Raw genomic sequence first — 12,711 nt, 5'->3', positions numbered from 1 at the left:
TAAAAAGGTAGGTTTGTTATCCTGGGGGTGCAAGTAGACCCCTCTGGCCCACGGCCTAACATATCTTGACTGCTTACGTAGCGTCATCCTTTTATAGGATCTAATACCGTGCATTTTATGCATAAGAATTGTGTTTTTTGCCTGTATTTTCCCGTTTAACAAGTCAGGTGGTGAAGAAAATTTAGAAGAATTTTCAAATAACTCTTTTCACAGTTTCTTATTGAAATTATTCAACCTAAAGTTGCCCAACGACTTATTTAGTTGACATTTACTAGGTGAGAAATACCTGTCTGGCAGCCATTTTGAAAAAATGGTTGCCATGGCAACGCTTTGGTAGATTTTCAGTGGCTCGGTATCTGAATTTGTTAAGCACATATTAAGACACATCTGAGCCAAGTTTGGTGCTTTTATCACAAAATGCACAATGGGTTTGCCATGCCGCACCACTTTAAGGACATAACGATACAATTGCTTTGTTAAGCTCAGTGTTTCTCAAAATATTTAGTTACATGGAAAACTTTAGTATAGTTATTCAAGGAACGGCCCACTAAAACACAGTCCGACTATGCAGAGCATATTTTGAATGCAGAAGACAGATACCTTGGTATTAAACTATCTTTGAGAAAACTCATGATTCAAGACATGGGGAAATCGGGAGATATCATATAAAATACCGTCAATAAATACTTTATTTACATGTCAATGTAGTGACGTGCTTTAACTTTAACATTCATACTTTTGGATAGTTTTGTTGCTATGTTGATGTCATCAAAACGAAACACACGAAGTATTTCTTCCTCTAGTTCTTACCTCTAGACACCGATCGACATTGTTTGTGAAGTTATCGATGACTGAAACCAATTCATCTAATGTAAACATTTTTACATCTTCACAGAAATATATTGCAAGGTTTTCAGACAGTTCGTCGGTTTCCCGTATGATCTCTTGTAACTTGCAGCATTTTTGCGAGGCTTCCTGATAAAAAAGTTAAGCTTTGTCAATGTAACGATTTGATGATGTGTAGTATCCAAATACCGACATTACTATGACAGTTGACTTTTGTCAGGTGACTTTAAGGTAGAATGTGCCGCAGGGAAAGTTATATGGACTCTCAAACTTTTCCAATTGTTTTCTGATCTACCCCTTGTTGGGGTTCATGTCAGAGATCTTGGTGTAAGAAAAAACTTTAAACGTCTTAGTTTTTCCAAAATCGAAAATTTTATTTTTCTCCATAGACTTAACACATGGATGGCAGCCATTTTGAATTTCAACTATCGGTAAATCTTAGTAAATTGTTTCTCTAGTACCAAAATTTGCACGGTGAACCCCGATTTTTATTATTGATATGCAAAATAATGGTTGAAATATTCTTTGAGGAAAGTTTGAGCAAAAGTTTAAGTCTTTTTACTTTCGAGGCGCATACTACCTTAACGTGTATGAACATTTGTGTGGTTTTCTTATCATTGCTAAATTATATTATAGGTTAATTCATGGAGGGACTTACATCAAGAAAATCATTCATTTGTCGCTGAATATTAACAGACTCCGATAACCGTCTTTGCATTTTGTCGAGTTCATCTGAAAGGATGTTTACTGCAGTTTTGAGCTCTGTGAGAGAATATCTAAAAGAGAAGAGAAAATGTGCTACCCGAAATTAAATCTATAGAGTGAACAAGCAGGCCTGCATAATATGCTTAACATGTGTCCGCACTGCTTTTACTGGCTATCGAGGCCACATTAATTTTGACAATTGTGATATCTGTCGTGCATGTATTTACCCTTCCTCAAGTTGTAGAGAAGTATGGCAGTTTATCCATACACAGTAAATTCACCTGTAAGCTTTTATCGTTCACATCACAGCTTTTAATCCATGCATTGCAGGAATTAAAAAGTCATAGAATTTCACTTGCAGACATCACACAATAACACGACACACTTTCGTTTGTGGAAACTAAATTACACTTAAATGCTTTATTCGTCCCACGTTTTTCCATATTCCTTGACCTCATGTAATATGACATAAACTCTACGTTTCTGAATCACCCGTGAACAGGGAGATAACAAGAACATTTAATGCCAATGTAACGGCAAGCTAACCTGTTCGCTTCGGAAACTGGTTCCAATTCTTTTGTCAGTGCCTCGGAGTTATCCTGACCGAAGGTACGGACTAAATGATGCAATAGAGTAACTCTAGCTTGCTTGGCTTTGATATCCTTCAGATCATTCAGGAAAAACACAGAGAAACCGTCGGCATTTCCAGCGTAGTTACCCTAATGAAATATTACAAAAAATACCATTTGAAACTATTAGAAAGTCGATTGGAAAAACTTTGCTTTTCTGTAAGTTAAAAACAATCCTCCTTGAATGATACAGATTCGTTTCAAACTTTAACGGATTAAATTCTCGATGGGATTCGAACTAACGGCCTACGGCACCTAGTCACCGAACGACGACATTGCAGTCAAAGTGTTCGGTTTACAAAGAGTGGTTCAACAACTTAGTTTTGTACGAATTAGAAAACATTATTTTGTAATGTTTTACTGTCAACCTTACTTTGGAGACTATGATAAATAGAAACTCCATCAATTTCTGCCATAGAAAACACGCAGCAGCTGGAGATTGACACAGTGCCTTTATCACGTGTTACAGTTTTAAATCTGAAAATAAGCGTTCACTTACTTTATTCATATAGTTACCCGTCAAAAGGACAAGTCTCAAGAACTCCTGAAGCGCACTACTCGCCAATACACCTATATGAAATAATTCAAGACATAAAGTGGAATGGATTTATATAGCTTGCAGGGCATAAAGCCTGTCTATAAAGCTGTATAAAAAGGGGGGATCGGGACAGTGTTCTTGCATCCTGCAGCATACACGTCATTCTTCCTTGATGTTCTCAGTCTCGAAAAAGACTGTGATTAAACACATGGAAAATGCCTGGAATCGAAGTAATATAGTGGCTACATTAAAATTTAAAATAATAATGAGACTATAAAATCGATGAGACTTTATATGTACTCACTTTTGCCGCCTTTGATAAGACAGTGAAAACTAGATTCAAGCGTAAACAACTTGCTTTCAAATTCTTCCTTCATCAACATGCAGTCTAACCTCAGTTCATAACTGAAAATGGAAATTGGTAAAAATGTTATTATAATAATTGTGCATTTACCGCTCAATTACTTCTGTTATTACATCAACAGTGTGTGGAGGGCTGTGTTACATCTTACATGTAACAACTTATGATATTACAAGGGATAGCATCTTTAAACGGCAGAGTGCTGTTTGACTTATCAGTCAGGGGTGTAACACGGGGACCAGGGTGACGGTTGCCAGCTACAACACTAATATCGTTCATAAAATTTTCAGAAACCTTTAACTTACTCTTTAATATCCAGTATTTGCAGCAAAAATCTTTCGGCGGTGCCTAACATTGCTTTGTCTCCGGTGTAAGAGGTCAGCTTACCAAGCTTCAAAATTGAAATTTAGACACATGTACATATAAGACAGCATCTTTGGTGTTTCTTTAGGAAGTTTTGTAATGATTTCTACAGAAATAGCTTTTTATATCTTGCAGATAAAATCATAAAATAACAAAGTCAGCAAACTGTTATTTGAAAGAATGGTACATTTAAAATACATAAGATGATAATAAATTCTGCATTTGGCATGCATAGATATATTGGAAAGCCACAATTCCATACAAAATGCAATACAAGTTCAACACTTTGGGTCGGTTAGGCTCTCATTTTGGGTTGAAGATTCATACTTTTTCAATGTTTAAAACATACTTCAAAATAGCATAGATCACACCAAGCGGTTTGAATACACTCTACTTCGGTTAAGTCAAAATCAAATGACAAAACGATGATGCAGCGATATTTTCTTTCCTTCAAATGCACTAGTCAACGGTCAGAATTGTACCGTGCTATGGGATATTTCATACCTAGTTACTTTACTCATCCCGTAATGACTAACTGACAACTCTTGTACATGTTAACTATTGTCAATCGAATACTCCTTGTAATACAATGTATGTAGGGGACGGATAGCTTAACTAATCCTCGTCATTGATTTCAATTTATCTGTTTTGAAGCTTGAAGCAAGTTAGCGCTTCCGTTTTGTATTGCATTGTCAAAGTGACCCGCAAATATACCTTACCTCCGATTTTGACTTTGACAGTAGTTGTTTTAACATCAGCAGTTTGTCTTCCTCCAACACTTCACTGTCTACCTCCCTGATCCCATCAATGATGGTTTGCTTTTGCATATTTAATCCCCTCAACAATATGTTCACATTCAGTATCCATTTGTCACTCAGTAAGTTAGTCTGTCGACAAAAACATGCATGTATATTTGTTTCAATTTGTGTGTTATGATATGCCAAAACTTGTTCAAACTTTGAGATAGAGTCTCCCCTTGTAAATAGTAAGAGAGAGTGATCACTTAATTGCTAGTTTCCAGAAAACGGTTTTCACTTGTCACAATACCTGATTTACTACTAGCTGTCACTGAGCCGTGAAAATTTTGTAGGTGACGCGAAAGAAGAAATTTGACAGTCTTACAGAGCCTTTTTGGTGGTTTTACAAGTTCTTTTAGAATATACCTTATCGCACAAAGTAAAGATCTTTCAAAATCTTTGTTTTATTAAATGAAACATTATATAAGATAATGTACGTGATCGCTGCAATAAAAAACACCGCAAATTTCTTACTTCATGCGTAATTTTCTTTGATTTTGGCTTAGCACAGTCCACTGTGAACTCAGGTTGAACGAACAGTTCAACCACTCTGTCATATTCTGGAAGAGTCTTTGATGAAGAACTTGTCATCGACATCTTTCTCCATATATTGTCGTCTGTGTGGAGGGAGAAAAACACAATCAAGTAAGTACAGTACAGAACATTGTTTTAAAAATTATAACTACAGTTAAATTCGCGCTTGTTTTTAAGCTCAAAAATCACGAATTCATAGGACTATTTATATAATCTTGTTCTTAGCGTAAACTTTTATCTTTTGTTATGTAAGCTCTCATTTGTATATTTTGATCAATGGGAGTTGATACTTAATGCTGATGGCGCTATCTTTACTTCATACGATCACACTGCCATTGAGCTGTCGCACTTTTCACCGCTCACTCATTCGACCATTGACACTGTGTTCATTTCGCTCACCTGTCTCGTTGATTTTGCATTGTTGTATCTTTCTCCAGTGCAAAACTTTCAGTTTGACCATTCTCTCATTCCCTTGTGTCGATGGAGATGCTATTTGACCGGGTGGTGGTGGTGGTGGTGGTGGTGGGGGTGGCGGCGGAGTTTGTGCTGATTGAGGTTGTTTTTCTATATCGAATGATGATGGTAGAGCAGAACTTGTTGTTGAAGAATGTTGAGCCTCAGAACACGCTTTAGAGGCAGACTTAATTTCCTTGTTATTCGTCAAGTGGAAACCTTTGTTCCGTTTCTTATCAAAGTTAAGAAGTCCCTCAATCTGTTCCACATTGTCAAGGACATTTGCATGCCTGAGGAATTTTTCTGTTGTCTGCCAGATCGCATCTGATACTGGGCTGTTGGGTTCAAGTTGTTGAAAAAGCTGTAGAATTGACAACAGCGCCATCCCTTGTGGAGAGTTACTCACCTAACGGAGAAAACAATAACCCTAAGAACACTTCCTATGTGTTATATGTAAAAATCCAATCCATCTCTTTTTCATAGTGTTCCAGCACAAGTGCCAAGTTTTCAATCTACTCACCAACGTAAAATGTAAACCCGTGCAAGTATTGTTCTCAAAATTAATATTCCCGTTTCCGAACTAAAAGAGTTGGTCATTGCAACATCCAGGTGTTTCATTCACCCTTTCCAGTTTCCAGCTAGTAAAGACTATGGGTATGGACATCTAGGCGTCTGGACTATTACAGAAGCCGCTATGGACTTGCATTAGGAAACATGCAACTTAGGGATAATCTGTGTTATTGATATCATACGACAAACAAATGGTACATGTGACAATTGTTTTACAAAATTTGTTACCTTGTTGAAAACAGCATGGAAGACATCAATGGCGCTGTTGATATCGATCCCTTCATAGTCATCATCATCCAAAGCTTTGCTTTCATCAAACACCTTCAGTTGTAAACAAAGCCTAGCGTCATCCTCGTACCTAGCACTTGAAAATGAAATCCATAATAGCTTGCAAATCTGACATTGACGTCATTGTCTTATCGCACCTATATCGGGTGGGGGGGTCAATGGTTATTTGCAGAAGTATAATCTTCTTAGTTTGGCCAATTTCTTCACCCCTTTGTACGACAATACAATTATGCTTTAATATTTATAAAGATTACGCACCGTGCCTGACATCATATCTACTAATTTTACGGCAACCTCTAACTAACTCTCTTGTCGGAAGCTCTGTTTTCAACCTTAGCCATCCGAAAAATCAGGGAAAAGCACCAATTTATGAATTCATCTTGTAAGAGACCAAAAGAGTACTCAGTAAGTAAATTTGTTCAATCTCAACAGTTGAACGGATTCCTGAAAATTATGGCAGCAAATTATATGGCCACTCCGTTCATCATCATGGTTGGTTATATGCTATATTTCATTTATAATATTGACACCGCAATTCTGCTGTATATGTCAAGCAACGATCGAATTTACATAATCTCACTTCACTAGAATTGCAGAACAATATCTTCTCGTGTTCACGGGAGAGGCCAATATGGTTAGAACAGACAAAATGCAGTATGGTGATTTTAATCAACGTTGCTTGCTTCAAATTTCTTCAAATACAAAAAAAAGTTTTTTCATGAAACATCCAAACTCTAATAATCTGCACGTCTCGAAATCTCGTTGCCAATATTCCGCACAGCGCAGCTTTTCAAAGTCGTTGTAGGGATACGCCACGACGATGGTGGGCGTCATCTATTATTTGATGAGGTCAAAGGTTCGACAAAGAGGGTCATAAACCTCATACAAAGGGTATTTTTATATATTTTTTACAATCATCATAAGAATAAACGATGACATATAATCCATGATTTACAATGTTGTATGGTTTCGAGCTGAGAATTTCCGGCCTGCATTTTAAAACTTATGCTAAAACTATATATATCCTTTTATATTTTATTACTGGCCACACTTTTCGTCATCACTAAACGACATCAGATAAAACAATACGCGAAAGGACATATCCAGCTATTATGAGCTTTGCTACATTAACTTAATCGGGAGACTCGGAAGGGGAAATACTGGGTACAGGCTAAAAAATTTCTTCATGACAGCCATAATCAAAAACTCTCAACATGTTTGTGATAGGTACAGCCACAATCTAAGAGATTATGACCTTTCACTTGGTGGTTTCTCGTCCTCCTCAAAATCAGAGCTAAATTAGAGAGAAATGTATGAAACTTCTATTCTGATGTTTGCATATAACTCTTGGACGTCATTCTTCTGCCAACAGTTTTTAATATCATGGAACTTGAACTTGGAGATTTTGTGATATTTGCATAGTAAATTTTGATTATTTTAGAGTTACAAAATATGCTAAATATGCTATAACTCTGGTAAAGTAGTAATATCTCCAGCAATCGTCATATTGAAAGGTTAAGCAAATAGTATAACAAGCTTGCGCAGTAAACTATAATTGGTGTTGTAACAATGTATTCGAAATCAAAATTTCAGTGTAAGTCTATGGTTGACAATCAACACGCTAAATTTAAACAATATTTCAATCTGTCCAAACTGAATCGTTAGTTGACTATAGGCGCTTCTATTGAGCAGTAACAATATGATCATTGCCCTAAGGGCCAGTTGGCTAAAGTGGAAGGTTAACTGAGATGTTATAAAGTCTTACTGAAGAGATCCAATAATGTCTAATAATCCAAGACCAATGAATTCATTCCGTAGGTGGCGTCTTTCCTTTACGTCACTGATCGACTCCAGCAGACTGTTTATGAATCCCATCAGCGTCCTTGTGTATGGCGAATGTTGGACTGACTTAAGTTCATTGATGACAATGCTGAAACGATATCTCTGATTTTTCCGCTTCTGTTTATGGACAAGGAAGTTGTTGAAGGGAAACAAACTTTCGTGAATATTTCCTCCTTCAATGGGTCAGATCGACTGTGGTCATGAATCACTTATTGCGAGGACGATGACGACATAATTTGTGTGTCAGTGCGTCTGTCGGTGTGTATGTGTTTGTGTGTGTCCGTTCGCCATCTGTGTGCCAGTCTTTAAATCTGGATAGTCAGTAAATATGATTACTGGAAAACTATTCAACAAATTGAACTGAAATTTGTCGTACAGGTGTAATTATTGAGTATGAAGGACTGGAAAGAGTTCGGTTAGCAAGTTTAACAAAATTAGAGTTAATTTCCATTGTTATGCGATCTGAACATTTGCATCTAGTTTATTTTTGTGGCCTTAATGGCTTGTGGTTTGGAGCTTACTAATATATATATATATATATATATATATATATATATATATATATATATATATATATATATATATATATATATATATATATATATATATATATATATATACATACACACTAGTATTATTGTTCACTTAAATGATGCCTATACTGACAACATACAGACAGACACAAGTGTTGGGGGTCAAGGTCAACAACTTTATTCCGATGTTGACTGGCTATGAGCCGATTTCCGCCAAAAGCCCCAACACTATAGTAGGCGCTAGCCGTCCGGCGCCCTGGAAATAGCGTCCTTGTCGGTAAATGAGACCATGCTATGTTAATTGGTTTGTAAAGTTCTTACTGCAAAGGTCCTGGAGCCATAAGGCGTGTGTTGAAGCAGACATGTGGTAGTGCCATTCCTGTAAAGGTGCGTCACTTCGTTCACCACTGTATTTCATATACTATTATATATATATATATATATATATATATATATATATATATATATATATATATATATATATATATATATATATATATATATATATATATATATATATATATATATCGACTTCACTATTGTGTCTTAAAACAATCACGACTTTTTGTAAATTTACACTTTAAGCATTCCCCCTCATTTTATTAAACATGTCAAGAGTTTACGCTATAAAAGTTTACGTTCAATGTTTTTTAATATGATTTAATGTACCTGGGGTAAGGCCTTCATGAGAATTTGAAAAACCATGGTGAAATGTACATATAAATTTTTTCTCACGTTTGATCAAAAGACCAATTTCTTTGTAACTGCCAGTCTGACAGCTTTCAAATTTGGTATGTTGGTGTGGAGATTTAACTGATAACAAAGTTTGCACATACTTAGGACCAGATATCCATTTTCCTCAAAACATCGAGAGTTCCATATACAGTGACTCACGATTAAATATATTATAGTTTAAATCAATATTTATTTAGTTATATAAACTTTTGATACCATGAGACCTGCAGCTGCAGTAAAGCAGGGAAATTACAGGAAAAGACATGCGCAAACCTCGTACCGTTTCTACGATAAATTATCGTGTTTTTGCAGCACAGAGAATACTTATTTGTTTGGCATTCTTTGTATGGCTGGATTGTAATTGGTGATCATACATCACTACAATACCTTGTAAAATTCCAATGCATCTATAGCCATGTCACAACCATCGACAGAGTACACCGACAGGGCTGATAAGATCTCAAACACCATTTTCTTTGTTGGCACATGAAGAGAGTCCAACGCTGAAAAGAGTTGAAATGAGCAATGCAGTAAAATTATAAGAAAAGCTGTAATTCGATGTTTTCTATGATTGCGGGGAGCTGGCCTGAAATGTTTAGGTTTTAGTGATAAAAGGAAAATATTGATTCACCATTCACGAATAAAAGAAATTCGTATATCATTATCAATTATTGTCATATTTTCTTTTAATAATTAAAACTTGTACTACTACTACTACTACTACTACTACTACTACTACTACTACTACTACTACTACTACTACTACTACTACTAACCCGTTCACTGTAAGTTGATAATAATAAGTTCAACAATTCAATATCCATTCAGTTACTTTGGAGATAATTGGAACAGAGGTTTACATGCAGAGACATCCTAGATATAGCTGTGTATCTAAATGATAATAATCAACAAACACAAACAATTTAAGGACAGAGTACAAAACACAACGTACACATTGCAAAAAAAAGACATTACGTTTCGAACAAAGATGAAAATGATATAGGAACTGACATTCACAAAACCAAAATATGGCTATAGTAAAATTGAAATTAGATTTCTCTAACACTCGAAGAAAATAGTTGAATTACCGAATGCTAATTTTCTCGTGTAATGTTTGGTTTCTCTGGTTTCTATGATAAAATCCATACCACGTTTGGAATTGAGCACAGCCTTGATGCATTCAATACAATCGGATTGTAGGAATGAGTCGCCACCGTTGTTTGAGTTTCCCTTGTCACGGAGTTTTTCGAGGGCTTCCAACAGCAAACCAAGTCCACCTAGCTCTAGGAACTCTTCCATCCATTCTGCAGTGTACTTGGACAATCGGTTTTTCAACCTATCATAAGCTTGTAGAGTTGTGCTGTCACGGATTATGTATATACATCGTTCGGGGTCAAGATTTTTGTCTGACTTCGCTTGCTGTTCTGACTTAGCCAATCCATCTGTGAAGTCCATATCTAAGTCTTCAGTCATGGCTGCCTGTGTGTCTAGCACTCACCGAATGTTTCATTTTTGTTGTTGGCTATGCGGAATTTGCATGTAACATCTGATGTGGGTAAACATAAACCCTTATGTCTATTTCAGTCGTACGGGTAGCGCGAAGTCTGTCTACATATACAATGGTTATGTCACTTCTATTTGAAATTGCTGACGTCGATACTAGGAATAAAGATAAATCACGAGGGTTTCTACACTAGGCCATTTAGGGGAGATCAATAAAAAAAAACAATGCAGTTTTCCCGTGCGTATTTGCAAAACAAACTTATCATCATGTCACATTAGGTCGCAAATCACAACATCGGAAGTAGGCGAGATCGTAAAGATCAAGCAACGATACAAAATTTGCCTAATGTCACTCGTTAGTTGCGAAACTACCTAAATTATTGGTCACAATTGTTCAAACGTCTAACGCTATTTTTAAGATTATATAAAATAGAAATTAGATTATTTTCGCCTAAAAACAGATAGTAAACAAATACCGGGAAGTTATACAACTACACAGGTGTCGGCGACGATATGTTAAAAAAATTACGGAGCAAATATACTATATGTAGATCTCTATTTATTAATCATTAATATTCTTTATCGTTCATTTGTTGCATTTGCTTCCCCAGTGTCTCGAATTATGATAACCCAAAGTTTATCAGCCAAGACCTGGACGATAATACAAAATACCGGGATTTACATGTCCGAGACGAAGAGTCGAGGACAATACCGAAGCGTAAGATGTACGAGGACATAAATCCCGGTATTTTGAGAATAACATTATTGTACAACTTTTAAGCCAATTTTACTACAAAAGAAGTCGATGTTAGGCCGTGTTTAGGATGCCGTGGCGCACAACACTAAGCGATCGCGAGCAGACTCGGAATGATAGCTAAAATTTAAATCCGTCCAGCGCAGTGCACGTGGTAGATATTGTAGATCAGCAGCATAATTTCACTCAAATTCACAAGTTTCAGAATAACCATTATTCACTACGTAAAGTACTTAATATTTTTAGGTATATTTATTACAAAAAATGTAAAATCCTCTCTTGTCTTTCCCCGTTGTTAACGTAAAGGTGCCATGAGCGTCCAGTAACACCAAGTATGAATTGTACTCAGCGTCCTGTGATACCGAAACTTACTGTACAATGAACTCAATATAGGTTACTGACACACACATGTATAATAATCATATCTGTAAACGCCACGACTCGTAAATTTACAAAGCGTTTAGCAAATTTTATACGAAAACATACCACAATAAAAAGTTTAATAGTCACATAAATCACGTTGAAGTTTCAATGTGTTAAGGGCTGATTGTCCGTTGCATTGTAAACTAAATATGATGTTAATATAGTGAAACAATAATACATGCGCATAACACACTTGTTGGCACAAAGAGACATGAATGAGAGTATAAATTTAATATATTTGAATGTAGGACTCAGGTTTCAAAAGTTTACACAATAAATGATCGACAGAAAAGAGTTCTACTATTTGAAAGTCCCAAGGTTTTAAACATTCTCCGAGAGACACGCTCGAGTTCATTTCATGTCATAATCTGTATCGGAGATGGAAGATACTAATGGCCGAGCTAATTTGAAATCAATTTTGTCTTAATGGTTCATTCTGGTACTATTAATATCTTGATTCCGCATATACTGATCGAATTAATTGTCAATCTCTGACTAGTAGACTCAGTGAAAAAAAACATTGCTCACTAACTCTCTGCTCGTCGTGAAAATTTTGATTGACTGATTTATTGAAAGATGTCGAATTAATCACCACAGCACTGAAATCATTTATTAAATATGATCGAAGAGTTATTTACTGCTAGGTTCACATTCAGGTCCATGACCACCTCTGGGGCTGGCCTAAGATTGTGATGAAATAAGGGAAATTTAGTCCGCATTCACTCTGTGATTGACTCTGTCTCCCGCCTCTAGCTGATTGAATAGGTCAACTGTGAGGGCGTACACATCCAAACCGTTTACACTTACAATTTGTTGTGTTGACTCTGAACCGTCCCA

At 36.1% G+C, this 12,711-nt stretch overlaps 1 protein-coding gene across 2 annotated transcripts in view; it reads right to left on the bottom strand.

Annotated features, from left to right (window-relative positions):
* The window catches only part of LOC139132057 (inverted formin-2-like), a 41,906-nt gene that overhangs the window by 6,986 nt on the left and 22,209 nt on the right, over window positions 1-12,711 (bottom strand). The window contains exons 1-13 of one of the 2 annotated variants that reach the window (XM_070698446.1): window positions 10,283-10,840; window positions 9,582-9,697; window positions 7,850-8,043; window positions 6,025-6,160; window positions 5,173-5,632; window positions 4,714-4,856; window positions 4,162-4,329; window positions 3,385-3,470; window positions 3,023-3,123; window positions 2,680-2,750; window positions 2,098-2,270; window positions 1,505-1,622; window positions 811-975 (exon numbers count right to left, since the gene is read on the bottom strand). The exons of the other annotated variant lie outside the window; for it this stretch is intronic. Of the exons in view, the coding sequence (XP_070554547.1) occupies window positions 811-975; window positions 1,505-1,622; window positions 2,098-2,270; window positions 2,680-2,750; window positions 3,023-3,123; window positions 3,385-3,470; window positions 4,162-4,329; window positions 4,714-4,856; window positions 5,173-5,632; window positions 6,025-6,160; window positions 7,850-8,043; window positions 9,582-9,697; window positions 10,283-10,667 (2,316 nt within the window). The 5' untranslated portion in view covers window positions 10,668-10,840. Of the gene's footprint in view, window positions 1-810; window positions 976-1,504; window positions 1,623-2,097; window positions 2,271-2,679; window positions 2,751-3,022; window positions 3,124-3,384; window positions 3,471-4,161; window positions 4,330-4,713; window positions 4,857-5,172; window positions 5,633-6,024; window positions 6,161-7,849; window positions 8,044-9,581; window positions 9,698-10,282; window positions 10,841-12,711 lie in introns of those variants that run through there. 2 annotated transcript variants of the gene reach the window in all.

This window comes from Ptychodera flava, chromosome 4 (genome assembly GCF_041260155.1).
Source record: "Ptychodera flava strain L36383 chromosome 4, AS_Pfla_20210202, whole genome shotgun sequence".
Taxonomy (NCBI): Eukaryota; Metazoa; Hemichordata; class Enteropneusta; family Ptychoderidae; genus Ptychodera; species Ptychodera flava.
This window is presented reverse-complemented; position numbering and strand designations above follow the sequence as displayed.